Below are 18,452 nucleotides of genomic sequence, written 5' to 3'. Positions count from 1 at the left end.
CACATCACATTGATCAGGCTTGTGTGAAAATTGTCCGCTGGAAGAGATTTTGGCATGTGTACTGGTTGTCCCAATATTTGAAGGAGACTCGCTTCTTGGAATATTGCTCTCTGCCAGGTATCTCTGGACCTCAATAATTGAATGTGGCAGTAGTGGTCTGCCTGACAATTACCCTATCCAGCTGCTGACTCCTCATATCTTTTGGCCACCATATCTTAATTAAACAGTCTGAAAATGAAACTGAAGAAAAAATAGTTTAAACTAAAAGAGTTACTTTGAAATGAAAGTAAGGCTGGACAATATAAACGGTATATTCAATGTATAAATTTTGCCAAAGGTAGAGATTTTGACTCTACCGTCATACCGCGGTAGCGCATGTTGATGACATCATCCCAGAGCGCATGTTGATGATGTCATTACATGCCGCATGTTGATGACATCATCGTATCTGACGCTCAGCATAACAATGGCGTCAACACCGAGTGCTGACTTTTAAATATGATTTGAGATTTGCACACAAAATGTTGTTATCCAAAGTAAATTTATTATTATTATTATTATTATTTTTTTTATCCACTTAGCTTTTATAAAAAGACTATGTAAACCAGGAAGCAAATTATTTATATTAAAAAAAAACCCACTTAATTCTATCCCTACCTTTACCGTGAAGGGATGCAGTTTATACCGTGATATGAATTTTGGGCCATATCGCCCAGCCCTAAATGAAAGTTCAAGCAGAAACTGGTACTGGAACATCTGAAATATATTTGGGGTTAAGCCTGTGTTTCTCGATTATTTTAGTTCAATTAATCAATCAAAATTTTAGAAAGCACTTTTCATGCAAATTTGTAGTTCAAAGTTTTTTACAACTTAAAACTGTAATTACACCTTTGCAGAGAAGCTAATACTCCTTGCTTACTCTCTGACAATGAGAGCACCACTGCCCCCTACTGTAGTGGATATGCATTTTATATGCACTTTATTCTAATATAGAAAAAAAAATTTTACCCTTTGTCACACATGCCACAGCTGGCATCACACCGCGCCCCCCTGTGAAGAAGGACTGGGTTAAGCAAAGATACTTGCATCAGGGGAAGGGAATCTTGGTTCTCAAGAGCCGCCGCCTGCCTGTCTTCCATGTCTCCCTCCACGACACACCTGATTTGATGAACAGGATCATTATCCGGCTCCTAGAGAACTTGCTGATGAGCTGATCATTGGAGTCAGCTGTGTTGGAAGAGTGAGACATGGAAAACAGGCAGGACAGTGGATTCATCTCATCTCTCTTAATTGCATAGCACCTAGCTCCTCACTCCTCAAAACACCGATAGCGACCTCGACGTTCTTGCACCAACATCTTAAACGCCCATGGAGGTGCGAGGATAGAGAACCGAGGAGTTTCCACCATAAATCGAGAGACATTTCTGCGGAAGTCTTGCAGCTATCCGATGGTGACGTATGATGGACTGTTAATGACGCAGGACTTCAAATTAACTAGTCATAATCCCTGTCTCCCTTTGTCGTTTCTTGATCATTTTAGTTTGAATTGTTTTGATTTTGTTTGACAGTTTGACTTTTTTTGTATTTGGGGCATTAATTGATACCAATAAGACTTGACTGCACTGGCTCATGATTACTAGGCTGAACGTACTTCTGTTTCTAAGGTTTGTTGGCTGCTAATTCTCAAATGCATTTGGTCACAGAAAGAAAATTTAAAAAGCTTTGATAATTCTTCAGTTTCTTGCACTCAAATTAAGGCACAAGCAACATATCTAATCCATCCATCCATCCATCCATCCATCTTCTACCGCTTATCCGAGGTCAGGTCGCGGGGGCAGCAGCTTTAGGAGGGAAACCCAGACTTCCCTCTCCCCAGCCACTTCAACCAGCTTCACCGGCGGGATCCCAAGGCGTTCCCAGGCCAGCCGAGAGACATAGTCTCTCCAGCGTGCCCTGGGTCTTCCCCGGGGCTTCCCGCCGGTGGGATATGCCCGGAACACCTCTCCAGGGAGGTGTCCAGGAGGCATCAGAACCAGATGATCGAGACAACTCAGCTGGCTCCTCTCAACGCGGAGGAGCAGCGGCTCGACTCTGAGTCCTTCCCAGATGACCGAGCTTCTCACCCTATCTCCGAGGGAGAGCCCGGACACCCTGCGGAGGAAACTCATTTCGGCCGCTTGTATCCGGGATCTTGTTCTTTCGGTCACGACCCACTGCTCGTGACCATAGGTGAGGGTCGGAACGTAGATCGACCGGCAAATCGAGAGCTTCGCCTTTTGGCTCAGCTCTTTCTTCATCACAACGGACCGATACAGAGTCCGCATCACTGCAGACACCTGGAACAGACCAAATGCTCTCAATGGTGTGATGTCATCTTTAGGAGAGTCTCCATCTCCATCAAATGACGACATTAAAGAGCATTCTCAGCCTCTGTCAATCTCCTCTCTCTTCGATGGATCTTCTGGTGAGAGGTGCTAGCATATGGTGTTTGAAACTTCTCGCCTTACGTGGAATTTCTGAGATTAGTTGAAGACTACTTTGATCATAGCTCTTAATGTGGACGTGAGTGTTTTTTTTTTATCTAAACAGGACTGACTGGCAACCAGTCCAGCATCTCACCATCTTTTGGCAAGGTAAAAGTAACTAAATAAGTAACTCGTCAACGAGAGTGCCATCGGAAACACTGACCTCCACTTTGAACACCAAAATTGTGACACAGCGCCACCAAATACCGATATATCCTCAAGTTTCCGACTTTGAGTATGTTGTTTGTTGCACACTTTGTTCAAGTGGAGTTGTATGTGGTGCTTCTTACAAGTGGAGGCGACTTGTGGTAGAGCTGTGCAGCTCAATTCACCCAGGAGTCTGCAGCTAAACCCTATTGGTGGTTCTCGAGGACCAAGGTTCCCTACCCCTGCTTTAGATGGTGCAAGGTGTCGAGGTTGAATGTGATGTTAATTTTGAGCAGCAGATTATTCAATTTATTCTTACTTCCTCACTTTCAAGAATATATAAAATTACTAACGTTGGAAAAGGATTAGAAATGATTTATCTTATTTTTTGTAAACAGTACATGTATTAAAAAACAAAACAAAACTGAAATTCAAACAGCAGTGTGTAAACTTTTTATATCTAGGGTACCTTGTGCCCTGAATTGGAAGCAATTCATCGGATGTGATAAAGAAAAAGCTAGCTTTGCGCTCTTAAAAATATGAAAACATGTAACACGTGAATACCATGAGTGAGACAGGCAGTTTGAGTTTAGCCTCTTAGTGATAGACCGACAGTTACAACAGACTCAAGGCCAGCTTTCTGTTGAATTTTTAGGTCAGTCACCTATACTAAACTTAAAATAATAATAATAATTTTGGTTTTGTGTGTAGTTTTAGTTTATCTTTACCAGAGCAACTGAAAACAGTATCTTTCTTCCTAAAATTATTGCAAAACTTGTGAGAGGTAAGGTAACAGATTTCTAACCCTTCCTCATTGTTCCTTTGTTTGCCTCTCAGGTGCTCCCCCAGTCACTGTGAACATGGAGGAATATGTACTCAGTCGTGGCGCACCTTCCATTGTAACTGTTCCAACAGTGGCTACAGAGGGGCCACCTGCCACAGCTGTAAGCGACATATATCGACCAATGCAATGCAAGTTGCAAATGTATAGAATAATGTGATATGTGATAAGAGACACAAACAAATAATTGAATACAAGAGCTGCATTATTGTTTCTGCTTACTTTGAGGCTGGGAAACTTTCTATTAAACCCAATTAAGATTCAGCAGGCATGCAGCAACATTAGCATTAGGGTAGGGTAATATGTATATTAATGTAAATACACATTCTACATTGCAACATATTTTTGGGACATAATGCAAAAGGCCATTATGCAAAAATAATACATGCCCTGGAGTGTAAACAGTGATGCTTACTCCACGCACAAAAAACAACACACAGACACACACACCCCCAAACACACACGCACAATTACACACAACAGCTGTTCATTTTAACACAGCACACTCATATTTCAGGATTACTTGAAAAACCTTTTTACTTTTTTTCAAACTTCACTGTGCAACATGATCCAAGCTTATCATTTGTTATATTTGACCAAATGAAGAGGAAGCAATTAGGAAGGTCCTCAGATTTTTAATTTACATTATTAAATATTGTCACACCCTTGTGCTGATGCTCTTCAGATGCTTCATTCCCACAAGTAGTACAGAAAGTACATTCAAGACTTGGGCTCGGCCACTGCCTCACTTAAGCCAACCTTCAAGCTTTACTGTATAGCGCTCCTACCCTTTCATTTCCGTTATTCCTCAGTTCCTTTGCGCTTCCATCTCCAAAGACACACTTCTCTCAGAGCAAATAGAGCATCTTTTATCGTAATAAAAATATTAACAAGCCCTGTGATTGGCTGGCAACGAGTTCAGGGTGTACCCCGCCAGCTGCACGTAGCCAGCTGGGATAGGCTCCAGCATCCCCGCGACCCTTGTGAGGAATAAACAGTTAAGAAAAATGGATGGATGGATGGATGGATGGATGGATGGACTGGTGGATGGATGGAGCTAAGCATGCTGGGAAGTGTGTGGCTTCATGATCCCTACAATATGTAAAAAAAAATGGACATTCATATCCGTCATAGTAGAATTGCATCCCTCTTCTCAGAGTTCTAGTCGGTACTAAAGCAGCCTGTGAAATGATATTTCTAAAACTCATGCTTGGAGATGGAGAAGATTGTCTCAGGTGAAAGGCTGGACCTTTGGGAGTACAGGGCCTTTGTCGACAGATCCAGCATGCCATGGAGTCAGCTGATCGTTCTTATTGGCTGAGTGCGCTGCTATAGTAGTGGAAGATGAGCTTCCTGTGTTCTTCGTCCTGGGACAGCACATCCTCAAGACCCCTAGTAATGGCGTCAGTATCTCCGTTGAAAGGCCGCTGTATGTTTCGGTAGGCCTTTTTGCACTGGACTGACTTTTTGTGTCTGTCGATGCTCTGGGGTGGCGATGAAGACAGAGTCCTTAACAAAGTGGCGGCAGTATGATACCAGGACAAGAAAACTGCTAAGTTCACTGTGGTCTTTTAGCACGGTCCACTTCTTTACTACCTCACTCTTTTCAGGATACTGTGGCTAGCCCGGCTACATTAACGATGTGTCCCAGGATGTCTCTTGCATGGAACAGGGAGCACTTTTTCGGTTGCAGGAAAAGTCCAGCCTTTGGGATCATGATGAGGACTTCTTTTAAATGGTCCAGAGTGTCATGAAGGGGTGATGTTTGAATGATGTTTTGTCTCATGAGATGTTTTTGTTTTATGTGGCCATCATCAAGTTTCAACTGAAGTGATGTTCGAGTTCATGTCCTGTTAAGTTGGGTTCGCGACCTTGGGGGTCAAGTGTCCGTTTTGTACTGATATAACCGTGATATAACCATTATCTAGTTTCAACTAGTTTTAGGCTGTGTGATGTCAATCCTTAATCCTTTAGATGATTTGTATGGTGTCAGGAATCTTTGGTACTGTGTGATGTATGGGTCGACAGCCAATAGGAGAAATTCATGTCATACGATGTCTTGCCACGCTCTATGATGAGATTGAGAGATTCTCTATATAGGCTGAGTAGTGTGTGTTCTTTGTCGGCTTATTGTCCAACTGTTCCTAGCGTCTCAGAGTTTCTGTGCCCCTCGATGTGAATAAATAGATAAAATCGTATTTGTGTCTGTGCCTTTGGGATCCAAACCTCTCAGCACATAACACAACGCATTCTGGAAGCTGGCAGAATAGTCCAGGAGGTCATTCAGGTACACCATGCAGACCAGATCTCATGGAATGTCACCCAGTACCCTCTCCATCAACCATTCGAAGTTGACTGGGGCATTGTAAAGTCCAAATGGCACCACCATGAACTGCCATAGTCATTGGCCTATGGAGAATGTAGTCTTGGGATGTGCCTCTGGTGCCGACGCCACCTGTCATTAGCCATTCTGCAGGTCAATTGGGCTGAACCAGCAAGGACACTACGATGTAATAAAAGGCGTCATTGAGTTGAGTCAGTATGAGTCCTTTCAAGTGGCCTTGTTGAGGTGATGGTAATCCACACAGAACCGGCATTACCAGTCTTTCTTCTGGACCAAAATTACATTGCCTATGCATTTCTTGGATCTTTAATTCAGTTGCCTCCTGTTTGCACGGTAAGTGGTGTAGCCGGAGCCGGATGGGTGCTGATCCCCCGGTGTCGATCTTGTGCTGGACCAAATTGGTACATGCACAGTGCTTGTCCTTGGCAGCAAAGATGTCAATGAATGGGTCCAACAGCTTCTGAAGTCGGATCCTCTGGTTCTCATTCAAGCCTTCAAAACTCTGATGGTATTACTACTCAATGGCTTGCTTGGTCTCGGCGGCAAGTGGTTGCAGTACCCGGTTTGTCGCTGCCAATTGTCACGACGAGGGGAGGTAGGACCCAGACGCAGGATAAAGGTAGGCCACAAAGGCAACAGGTTTATTGCCGGTCAGCAACTGTCTCCTCTCACACTGAGAGGAGAAAGGGGAATCAAAAAGTGGAGAACTAAAAATTCTCCACTGGGGAGGAAAAAACAGGCAAAAGGTACAGGGGACAACAAAAGGCGCTCCGCTAGGGAGGAAAAAGGCTCAAGGCAAAAGGGGTAACTAAAGGCGCTCCGCTGGGGAGGACAAGGCACAAAAACAAGGCAAGACAACAAGGCAACGGGAACAAGGACTCGAGGACTGTGGGATGCTTCCATGCACTGAGATGTGTGACACTTCGGCAACGGAGGGGAGAATGCAGGTGGCTTTTATTGTGGCTTGATTGGTGGCAGGTGGTGGTAATCATGGGCGGGGACCGGTAATTAGCAAGCTGCAGGAAGAGCAAGTGACCTGGGGTGAGAGGAGAGTTAGAACTTTCAAAATAAAACAGGAAACATGACTATAAAAATAAAAGCATGGGCCGTCACGCCGGTGGCGGCGTGACACCAATGGTAATTGTTTTATGTTGTAGCATGGTAGTTTGACGCAGTTGCCGTCACATCTCCAGTTTTGTGTATGATGGCAATGGGGCACTGAAGGAGCCCATGCTGTCAGTCTCCATAGTGCACCCATGAAATCCGGGCCAACTTTTCGCCTCCTGTTGCTGGAGGTGTCCTCCTCCCTCTTCAAGGCACCACCAGCTGCAGGATGTGCCTGCTGCTCCTGGAGTGCTCTCGAAGGCTGGGCTCGCTCCTCCTGTCGGGACCATTCAGCCTCGATCGCTTTTCTGACAAATGATGAATCCAGATCTGTTAGTCCTGACCTAGTTATTGATGATGACATTTACAAATGAACATCTACTTCCACCAATGCTTAGTCCGTCAATTTTTCTAAGTTTCTCATGAATCGGTTATTGTCAAAATGGGCATCCATCATTGATAGATTGACGGACCTTTGGTCAATATTGTCGGCATGCTCACCTCTCCTATTTTTCTCCACAGCAAGTTATGAGCAGTCCTGTGAGGCATACAAATACAAAGGAAGAACATCAGGACATTATTATGTGGATGTGGATGGTAGTGGACCAATCAAACCTCAACTCGTATACTGTAACATTACAGGTAACATGCACGCACCATGGCATTATTTATTCACACAATTTTAATCTACATTTTACTAAATCACGTCTTTGCTAAATTAAATTTAAGTTGCACATTTTTATTTTATTTTACTATTACATGTACTATTTTGCAAAAAGTATTTGCTTACCTATGCAAACAACCGGAATCATGTATTCTAATAACTCCCATTGTCACAAGTGTATAAAATCAAGTACCTAGGCATGCAGTCTGTGTTTTTACAAACATTTGTGAAAGTGTGGCTCGGTCTCAGGAGCTCAATCAACTCCAGCGTGCAACTGTGATAAGGATGTCACGTGTCCAACAAGTCCAGTTGTGAATTATTTTTCACTCCTCAATATTCCAGTCAACTGTCAGCTGGGATCTAGATGTGTTTGGGAAAGACAGCAACTCGGTCACCAAGTGATTGGCGGAGCCAGTTACTGAGGAACATATTGTGAAAAGGTTGCATCAGTTGCTACAGATCTGCAAACTCGTGTAACCTTAGGATAGCTTCATGGAATGGGTTTCCCTGACCGAGTAGCTGCACCCAAGCCGTACATCACCAAGTGCAATGCAAGGTATCAAATGCAGTGGTGTAAAGCATGATGCTCGACTCTATAGAGCAATGGAGACTCATTCTTTGGAGTGACCTTCTCCATCTGACAATCTGATGGACCAGTCAGAGTTTGGCGGTTACCAAGAGGACGGTACTTGTCTGGCTGAATTGTGTCAAGTTTGGTTGAGCGAGGATTATGGTGTGGGGTTGTTTGTGAAAATCTGGGCTTGGCCCCTAAGTTCCAGTGAAAAGAACTGTAAACACTAAAGTTTACCACAAGATTTCGAACAATTCCATGCTCCCCACTTTGTGGGAATAGTTTGGAGCTGGCTCCTCCCACTTCCGACATGACTGCCAAGCACACAGCAATGCTCATAGACATGGATGACAGCATCTGCTGAGAATGACTTGATTGGCCTGCACAAAGTCCTGACCTCAACCTGATCTTTGGATAAATTAGAGTATAGACTTATAGGCCTTCTCGTCCAACATCAGTATGTGAACTCACAATTTAAGCATCTGGAAAAATTGTCAAAAAAATCCCATAAACACACTCCTAAACCTTGTGGACAAACTTTGCAAAAGAGTTAGAGAGGTCAGAGCTGCAAAGGGTGGAACCACATCTAATTGGATCGAATTGATGTCATTTAAGTAAATAAGTAAATCAAGACAGGTGAGTGAATAATTGTGTCAATATAGTGAAGTTCCTTCATCTGTTCTCTCTAATTTTCTGCTTCTGAAGTGCTACTTCTACATGAACTCACTTGGAAATGCTTTGTCTTGTGTGACCACTTAAGACAGGGCATGGATGGTGATCAAGCACAATAATACAGAACTGACCACACTGCATTCAAGCTCTAAAATAAAGCAACATACAGCCCATTTCCGTTACGCTTCAGAAGAGGAGCAGCTAGCGGTGATCCTCAACGCATCAGAGCTTTGTGAGCAGGAACTGTCGTACTATTGCAAGAATGCTCGTCTCCTCAACAAACCAGGTAAATGTTTAAGATGACTGTCAAATTAGTATAATGTACTGCACACAATATTTGGTAAACATGCAAAAATTAAACAGCAAGTTAGTGTTGACTACATCTTTTGTACAACCTCACTGTGCCTTTTCCTAATCTCAACCATCTGTGTTCCATGTAAAGAAGTGCAGTGATTGTTTTAGTGTTGACTACATATTTTCTTAGTGTTGAGTAAATGTTTTCTAATGATCTACAACCTCACTGTGCCTTTTCCTAATCTTAACCATTAGTGTCCCATGTAAAGACGTAACATGTACTGTACCTCAAACCTCATCCTAATCCCAACCATTACAATAAAAATGAACATGGTGACTGTCACTGGACGGTTATCTCAGTAAGTTAGATGTCAGTCTTTTGCACAGATGATCCGGGTTCGAGTCTCAGTTTGGTATTTTTTCGCTATTTAACATGATCGATACTGACAGAGGTTGCTAAACTACAGTACGTGACACATGGTCGTATTATGGTGCATGGTAAAACGACCAAAATTGTCATTATTGATGGAGGACTTGTTGGAGCTTCAAAGTATCTAACAGTTAGTTTAGCCATTTGTATTTGTTGTTGTTTTCTTTTTCTTCACAATGTGGCCGCCTGGCATGATGCTACCTCTAACCAGTCAGTCATCAGACATCTGGTTTTAGGGAGATACAATTGCTAGTGGAGATGTTATGTGTGTGGTGGTCTGTTGGTTATCTCACCACACACAAAGAGCAGTTAGGACAAAGACACTAATTTTTCTCCCCTTGTTGCAAAAAATCAGAATGTTTGCACACCACTTGTAAAGCTTTATTTAAAAGAAAATGTAAGAATGAAAATTGTAAAGATAATAATGACCATTGTGTTGTGCAGGTTTACCCACCACTGTGGCCACGAGTGCAATTAATACAGGTACATGTTTTCTGTGTTTCAGACAGTACGCAACTGAGCTGGTGGTTTGGAGGCCAAGCTCCTGGACAGATCCAAACACACTGGGCTGGAGATGTGCCTGGCAGTAGACAGTGTGCTTGCGCCCTGCACAAGAACTGTCTGAATTTAAATGTCCAGTGCAACTGTGATGCTGACAATGAACAATGGTGTTGTCATTTATAATACTCCTTTGTGCAGTGTTTGAGGAATGCATTTGTATTTAAATCTTGTTCTGATGACTAAATAATCCACATCATCACCTTATTTATTTTTTTGTTTCTATCTCTGTGCTTCTCCATCTCTTTTGACCATCCCCAGGAATAATGACTCGGGTCTCCTCACTCATAAGGAGACTCTCCCAGTTCGAGCTCTGGTACTGGGCGGTATACAGCCAGACTCAGAAGCAGCCTACAAGGTGGGACCTCTACGTTGTCATGGAGACAGTAGGTTTCATTTCGTGTATGTAATTTTTCAACATTGGAAGATTTCACTTGTTTAAACAATAAGCACAATAAAAATATGTTTTAGTTCAAGTAACCCTCAAATTTATGTGTATTTGAATTACTACATGTTTATTTATTTATTTCTGTTTTGCTCCCAACTACCGTATTTTTCGCACTATAAGGTGCACCGCATTATAAGGTGCACCTTCAATGAATGATATATTTTAAAACTTTTTCCATATATAAGGCGCTACAGTAGAGGCTGGGGTTACGTTATGCATCCATTAGATGGTGCTGCGCTAAAGGGAATGTCAACAAAACAGTCAGATAGATCCGTCAAACTTTATTAATAGATTACAAACCAGCTTTCTGACAACTCCATTCACTCCCAAAATGAATAAACAGCTGTTTTACTATTTTCTCTGAGGTAAAGTATTAGTATTAGCTAGCGATCCAAGATGGCGGGATCTTCTGCGCAAGCGCGTCACCGATCGTGCAGGGTCACCGATAGCGTCTTGACAGCGAGACCTGTTGCGGCTCAATATTGATCCATATATAAGTCGCACTGGATTATAAGGCGCATGGTCAGCGTTTGAAAAAATTGAAGGCTCTTAGGTGCGCCTTATAGTGCGGAAAATACGGTAATTGCATTAACAACTATTAGGCCTATTTTAATTAGTTTTAAGCATGAATGCAAGTATTAAATTGCCCTTGTGATAAATATGTACCAAGGGGACTTTGCATACCGGTGCCATTTTTTTGTTCCAGAAAGTTTTTGGAATGCTGCACTATTTGATAAAGAGACATCCTACGTTCACTTCCCTACCTTTCATGGAGAACTGAATGCAGACATCTCCTTTTTATTCAAAACAACAGCCTCCTCTGGGGTCTTCCTGGAAAATCTGGGCATCAAAGATTTTATCCGTATTGAACTCAGATGTAAGTGAAAGCTCAGCTCTTTCCCCTCACTAAAACATTTGAATGTTTTTAGTTTCAATGTTATGTGACAAAGCTTGCCTCTAGTGTCTACATATATTTTTCCTCTGTCTTTCTCCATTTCCTTCTCTCACTCAAAAACACAACAGAGTATGCCTCCAATTTGGGTGAAATTAAGGCGGCAGGTGGTTAGAAGTTAAAGTATCACTAGAAGACATGCCTCTGTTCTTGTTTTTTATTTTATTTATTTATTTATTTTTTACAAGCCCTTAACTACAATTTCCCCCCATTTTCTGCATCCCACATGAGAGGACAGGTGTCAAACAAGTCAACACTGTGCTGACTTCATCTCGAAACATGCAGTTTTGAAGATTAATGGAGAAGACTTGTTTAAGTTGGCTGTCTTTATCACATAATAATAGAGTTTAAATGTTTAATGTGTAGAACTAGAAACCAATCCACATTAGGAGGGGAGTCTCAGGTCTGATTTATATTGAAAATCATTTGTGTGAATCTGTAAGATAAAAGAATACATTTCAGAGGTTTTACATCTACCTTATCCAAGTGTGAATGCCACATTTTGTGAAACTGAGTCAAACCTGAGAGGCTTGTGTCAATTGGTATATTTACCTCCCTGTTGGTCATGTAAAGCTGCACTAAAGAAGATAATTGACATGACTGATGTCCCAAAAGTATGGTAAAATGGAGACTTTTTTTTTTCACTGAACTGGCACAGATAATCGCCTGGAGCTACAGTTTCTTCAAATCCTCTTATAGCTAGCCCAGCTGCTGTCCAGTTTTGCCAACAGATGGACAAGAGGGAAGAAGTCACTTCACACTCATGGGACCACAGAAAGGCCTGCTTTTCTACTTGGCACATGATAGAAATAAGTTTCTTTACTAATTCAATTTGTGGCTTATTTCAACTTCAATTTCTAAATTGAGATTTCTTCATTTCAGAGACCATTTCACTACAGTGAACTCAATGACCACATCCATACAGTTAACCCACCAGCATTAGTGAAATACACCAACGTCAGCATTCAGGCAGGATGGATCCCAGCTTTCAAAGTGTTTATTATTATTATTATTATTATTATTATTATTATTATTATTATTATTATTATTATTATTATTATCATCTGGTTGATACATCTAAATGTAAAATATCAATAGAATATTCAGTGCACCATCCTATTTATATCATAATGTTGTCCTCTATAAATAAATCATGGTGGTGGCTGTGATTTTTTCAAACCTGGTCCTCAGGGCACACTATCCAGCCTGTTTTCTATGGCTCTCTATTTGCAACACAGGTGATTCCAATGACAGCTCATTAGCAAGCTCTGGAAAAGCTTGATAAGGATCCTCACCTGCGTTGGAATCGGGAGACATGGAAAACAGGTTGGATAGTGTGCCCCGAGGACCAGGGTTGGGAAACACTGGTTTAAACATAACCCTCACAAGACCCCAGGCATGAAAATAACCCGTATGTGACCCTAGTCACAGAAATAAGCATATCATAAAATGTACATGTCCCCAGTAATGACAGTAAACATAACCCAACTCGCATCTGACCCTAGTCACGGCAGCAAACATAACTGGCCGAGCGTCGCCGGAACGGAAGCGTGGGAGAGATGACCGCTGGTATGGACTGGTATGGATGGCTTCTGGAACTGGAGTGGTGGGCGGACGCTTGCTGAGCGTCGCCAGAACAGGAACAAGAGCGAGTTGGCCTCTAGCCGGACGCCTCCGAGCGTCCGTGACTGGAGCGGGGGTGGTCGCTGACTTGAAGCGGCGGCACCTTCGCCGCGAGGTGGGAGCCTTCTCCCAACCCGGAAGCCATTGCATCAGCATTGGGAAACGGTGCTGGCATAGGATGACTGGGTCTCCACTGGTCGTTGCACTCTCCGAAACGACACAGGACCTGCTCCATGAGACGTTCTCTCCAACACTCCCTCGAGAGGTTGTCCAAGCGCATGGCACCTCTTATTTAAGTCTGCAGGATCAATGTGGCCGGATTATTCTGTTGTGTGCTGAAGGGTTGGATCCCAAAACCCAGACACAAATAAGGTTTTAACTATTTAGTCACATAACGACGAAACGAAAAACAACGAGAATGCATTGAGACCACGAGACGCCAGGCCCCCTTGGGCTGCGGAGAAGCGGAACAGGGAGCAATTATCCGGCCACCACACACATTTCTCATACCGTTATATAGACAGTCAGTCAAACTCATTGGTTGTGGCTAGACATGTGAATACCAGTACTGACATGGAATTCTCTGATTGACTGTTAACCCAGTAATTACAGATAGTTCCTGACATCAACAAACATCCTATAGCATAAAAGATTCTTCAGTAACGCGATTAAAGATTCCTGACATAACATAGTTCCAAACATCCTACAGCATCACACAGCCTAAATCTAGTTGAAACTAGATTAACAGGTCATGAACTCAAACCTAACCCCAAGCGTGACCCCAGACATGAGACGAGACCCAAACATTTCTCCTGCATGACTCGAGACAAAACCCAAACATACGTATGTATGTATGTATGACTCAAGTCATAACAATTTTAAGATATACTGATGGTGACTTACAGTTGTCCCGACACACCCTTTTCATTTCCGATAAGATAGTGATATTGCAGCCCAAAGTACTGTCTGGTACCGATCTGTTATCAGCAGGAATGTTAGATGCTTTTATGTTTTAGCATGAAATATTAGAAGAGACTTGATCAAGTGATACTATTCAAACAAACAATAGCCAGTAATAGGTATGAGAAAATATGCCACATTTCTTCTAAACATTTAGGTTACATAAATTCAACCTCAACCATAATATAATGAACTTGAATAAAATATACACAACAAAAATTAAAGGCCCCTGAGAAATAACCTTAATAATGCGGAGTCTGGAATGGACTGCTTTTATATGAGTGTTAATATTGGAGATTTTGGATTTAGATAAAAAATAATCAGATACCAGACCACAATTGAAAGTCAATATTGGCTCGGGACACTCGTATTGATGACCCTGGGAAGCCCCTGAACTTTTTTCTCGAATTTTAAAACATATTGTGTAAGATTAAAAATAAATAAAATAAAATCACTGTAAAATTCTGAAAACTTTTTCAATAAAAATATGCTTCAAGACATTTCAAGAAAGTTAAGCGTTGGAATTCATATTTTTAAAAATCATTTTATTACCACTTACTAGGGATGTAACGATAAGTGCAGTATCGTCATATTAAAACTGCCACAATATCGTCATCGTCATGTTCACGATATTTAAATGCAACACAGCTGTTAAAAAAAAAGTCAGGTTGATTTCCATTTCTGCAGTTCTAGCACCCTCTGGTGGCTATTTTTTTAGTGAAATTTAATTTTCATTTGGGATGTTTTAGCCCCTCTTTGCTGAAAATCTACACTAATTGTCAGATGAAGGGATAAAGCCTATATGTGGAGAAATTCAATGTGTGCGTGCATTAACAACATAACGTAACATAATAATAAAACAATAATATATCATTGCAGTTATGTACAAAAGCACGATATTGTGCTTTTTTTAAAGTATGAGCTCTGTTTTTTTTGTTTTTTTGTTTTTTTTACAATATTGTGACCTTTTTTAACTCATTCACTGCCAGTCATTATAGAAAATTTTTACATTTCCAATACTCACGTGATATTACATTCAATAATTATATATAAACCGAATCTACCAAATAACAGAATAGACTCCCTACTTTTTGCCCCGTCCCATTCTTTTATAATTGACAGCAGAAAAATGTAGGTTTGCCAAAATACAGCCATTTCTCCTATGGACTCTGAAACTGTGTTTATTTCGTATAAAATGGGGCAATGATGTCATCTACCGGTGGTTGGGCATCAGTAAAGTTGTTTCCAAGTTTGATATTTACAGTGGAGCATGCTCAGATTCGCCCCCATTTAACACCGCTCTAAAAAATACAATTGACAAGTATACTTGTCAAAGGCAGTGAATGAGTAAATATCGCCAACCTCCCCACAATATCGTGATAATTATCGTATCGTGAGCTTCATATCGTGATAACATCGTATCATAATGTTTGGATATCGTTACATCCCTACCACTTACTGAAGATGAACATCAGCTTGAATATCTGATATCGGCCTCAATGACTACTAATAATTGGTATCGAAGAGAAAAAACAAACAAACATATTGGTCTTAAGTGGAATCTTATCTACTAACATGGCACAAGTCTGAATAACATGCGACATTGCAGCACAGTTTGTTATGCTAGTAGGTTGATTTAGCATGCAAACCCGAGCTAAATTGTGAGATGATTTTGTGTCTTTAAATAATGGGTCTGATAGGCAAGCATAAGCCACTTACAAAGTGCTGCCAGTGTCGCACAGGCAAAATGAGAGCGTTTCTGCTCATGTACATATTTTTAAAATGCCAATAAAAATGATCATGGTTTATTCAGCAAATCAATAACATAGCTTCTGAATGATCATAATGACTTGAGTCAATCACAAGAAGAAGTCATGCAATGTCAAAAATGAAAAAAAACTACATTTCTGTGAGTCTGAGATCATTTCTTTTTTTTTTTTTTTTTTTTTTTTTTTTTTTTATAGTGTGGTATGCTCGAGCCCACTAGCAGCAACTAGGTTCCTGACTATATAAAAATAAAAACAATCAGATACAAAATACCAAATACAGAAGCAGCGAAAACAGAAGTTGTAACGATGTGGTGGCTCTCGTTAACAGGCAGAATCTTGGCAGGATTAAGTTGCCAAATTAAGATTAAAATATTCTATGTACATAGACCATATTTGTTTAAATCTTGATACTTGATTTTTATTTAAGGCAGAGATTTTTTCCATTGAGATATAATTTATTAGTAAGTTTAACCAGTGGTCGATATTTAGAGATTGTTTATTTTTCCAATTGACAAGGATTATTTTTTTAGCAATAGTAAGGGCTATAAATATAGATTGGGATTGTTTACATGGTAGCTCAGTTATTGTTAAGTCACCTAGTAAACACAATCTTGGAGATAAAGGAAGCCTACAGTTTAATATATCAGCGAGCTTTTCCAAGATTTTAGTCCAGAAATGCAGCACTGGAGTACATGACCATAAAGCATGAAGATAAGTATCGGCAGTGTTTTGTGAGCACTGGAGACAAATGTCGGAGTCAGAGAGTCCCATTTTTTCATCATATATTGTGTAATATATGTTCTATGAAGTATCTTATATTGGATAAGTTGCAAATTTGTCTCTTTGGTCATTTTAAATACATTTTCACAGATTTGGGTCCAAAAGTCTGGTTCCGGAACTATAGACAAGTCTTTTTCCCATTTTAAAGTCGGTAAATATGTTTTATTTGTGTATAAAAATAACATATATTTTTTATATTTTCTTTATTGTTGTTGGAGAAAGCTTTATAATATCTTTAGCTAAGACAGGCAGTTGGAGCGTATCCTGAAGTGTTGGGATTTGTTTCTTAACCATATTTTTAACTTGCAGATAATGTAAGAAATTTCCATTTTTTATTTCATATTTCTGGACCAAGTTTGTATACGATATAAACTTATTATCTGAGAAAAGATGATGAAGGTGTGTAATTCCTTTCTGCTCCCATAAGCTTAAATGGAACGACTGATTATTAAGTTGAAAATCGGGGTTATGCCAAATGGGAGAGAGCCCACAGGGCGCCAATTGGGAGTTTGTAATTTCTAATGCCTTCCACCAGGCAGTCAGGGTGGCGGCTATCATTGGGTTTTTAAAACAATTATGTCGTTTTATTGATTTTGTAATAAAGAGTAAATCTAACAGTCTAAGATTATTACAATCCTTCTGCTCCAATTCCAACCAACAGTTAGTATCTCTGTTGGGTTGTGTCAATAGCACAAGATATTGTAGTTGATTAGCTATATAATAGTACATAAAGTTTGGTGCCTCTAAACCTCCTTTAGATTTACTTTCCTGAAGAGTAGATAGACTAATTTTGGCTTTTTTTTTATTCCAATAGAATTTTATGATAGCAGAGTCCAGCGATTGGAACCAGTTAGATGTAGGTTTAAATGGAATCATTGAAAATAAATAATTAATCTTTGGTAAAACTTTCATTTTTATAGTAGCTATCCGTCCTATTAAAGAGATCGGAAGATTATTCCAGCGCTCCAGATCACTACGGATACTATCCAATAATGGTAAAAAATTTAAAGAAGTTAATTCAGTTAACTTTGGTGAAATTTTAACACCTAAGTATTTTAAATTACCTGTAGGAAAGGAGTAGTGTGGATCCTGACTTGTAGGATTCCATGAATTTTCTGTAATAGGTAATAATGTTGATTTTGTCCAGTTAATAGAGTAATCTGATAAGTGAGAGAATTTAGTTATTAAGTTAAATGCTTCCCCTAGCGAGATAGCAGGTTCTTCTAAATAGAGTAGTATATCATCGGCATAAAGATTAATTTTATGTTCTATTGTCCCGGAGTGGATTCCTTGGATCCGTCTATCCTGACGTATAGCTAATGCAAGCGGCTCAATAAATATAGCAAATAATAAAGGAGACATTGGGCACCCTTGTCTTGTTCCCCTTTGTAGAGTAAAACTCTGTGATGTAATCCCATTAGTAGTAACTGTAGCTTTAGGAGAATCATATAATATTGAGACCCATTGAATGAATAGCCGGATAGCCGTCTGGACCAGGTGCTCTGCCATTAGGCATACTATCTAAAGCACGATACAACTCCTCTATAGTAAGCGGGGCATCTAGAATATCTTTATGTTCAATAGATAACTGAGGTATATTTAAGCTATTTATGAATACCTCAATATGTTCAGGGTTAGGTCTATTAATTTCTGAGTATAGATTTCGATAATAGTTATAAAAAATATGGTTAATTTCTTCTGGTGATTGTGTGCATTCACCATTTATATCTTTAATAGCCATTATAAGAGATTTTTCCCGATTCCGTAGAA

General features: G+C 40.4%; 1 protein-coding gene across 3 annotated transcripts in view; it reads left to right on the top strand.

The window, feature by feature from the left end:
• The window catches only part of LOC144026874 (contactin-associated protein-like 4), a 116,783-nt gene that overhangs the window by 65,714 nt on the left and 32,617 nt on the right, over positions 1–18,452 (top strand). For all 3 annotated transcript variants that reach the window (XM_077533956.1, XM_077533958.1, XM_077533957.1), the window contains exons 11-16: positions 3,510–3,616; positions 7,484–7,603; positions 8,957–9,154; positions 10,098–10,260; positions 10,412–10,536; positions 11,305–11,475. In XM_077533956.1, the coding sequence (XP_077390082.1) occupies positions 3,510–3,616; positions 7,484–7,603; positions 8,957–9,154; positions 10,098–10,260; positions 10,412–10,536; positions 11,305–11,475 (884 nt within the window). The remainder of the gene's footprint in view (positions 1–3,509; positions 3,617–7,483; positions 7,604–8,956; positions 9,155–10,097; positions 10,261–10,411; positions 10,537–11,304; positions 11,476–18,452) is intronic.

Source organism: Festucalex cinctus, chromosome 10 (genome assembly GCF_051991245.1).
Source record: "Festucalex cinctus isolate MCC-2025b chromosome 10, RoL_Fcin_1.0, whole genome shotgun sequence".
Lineage (NCBI taxonomy): Eukaryota > Metazoa > Chordata > Actinopteri > Syngnathiformes > Syngnathidae > Festucalex > Festucalex cinctus.
The sequence above is the reverse complement of the archived record's forward strand: the minus strand, read 5'-3'. Positions and strand labels throughout refer to the sequence as shown.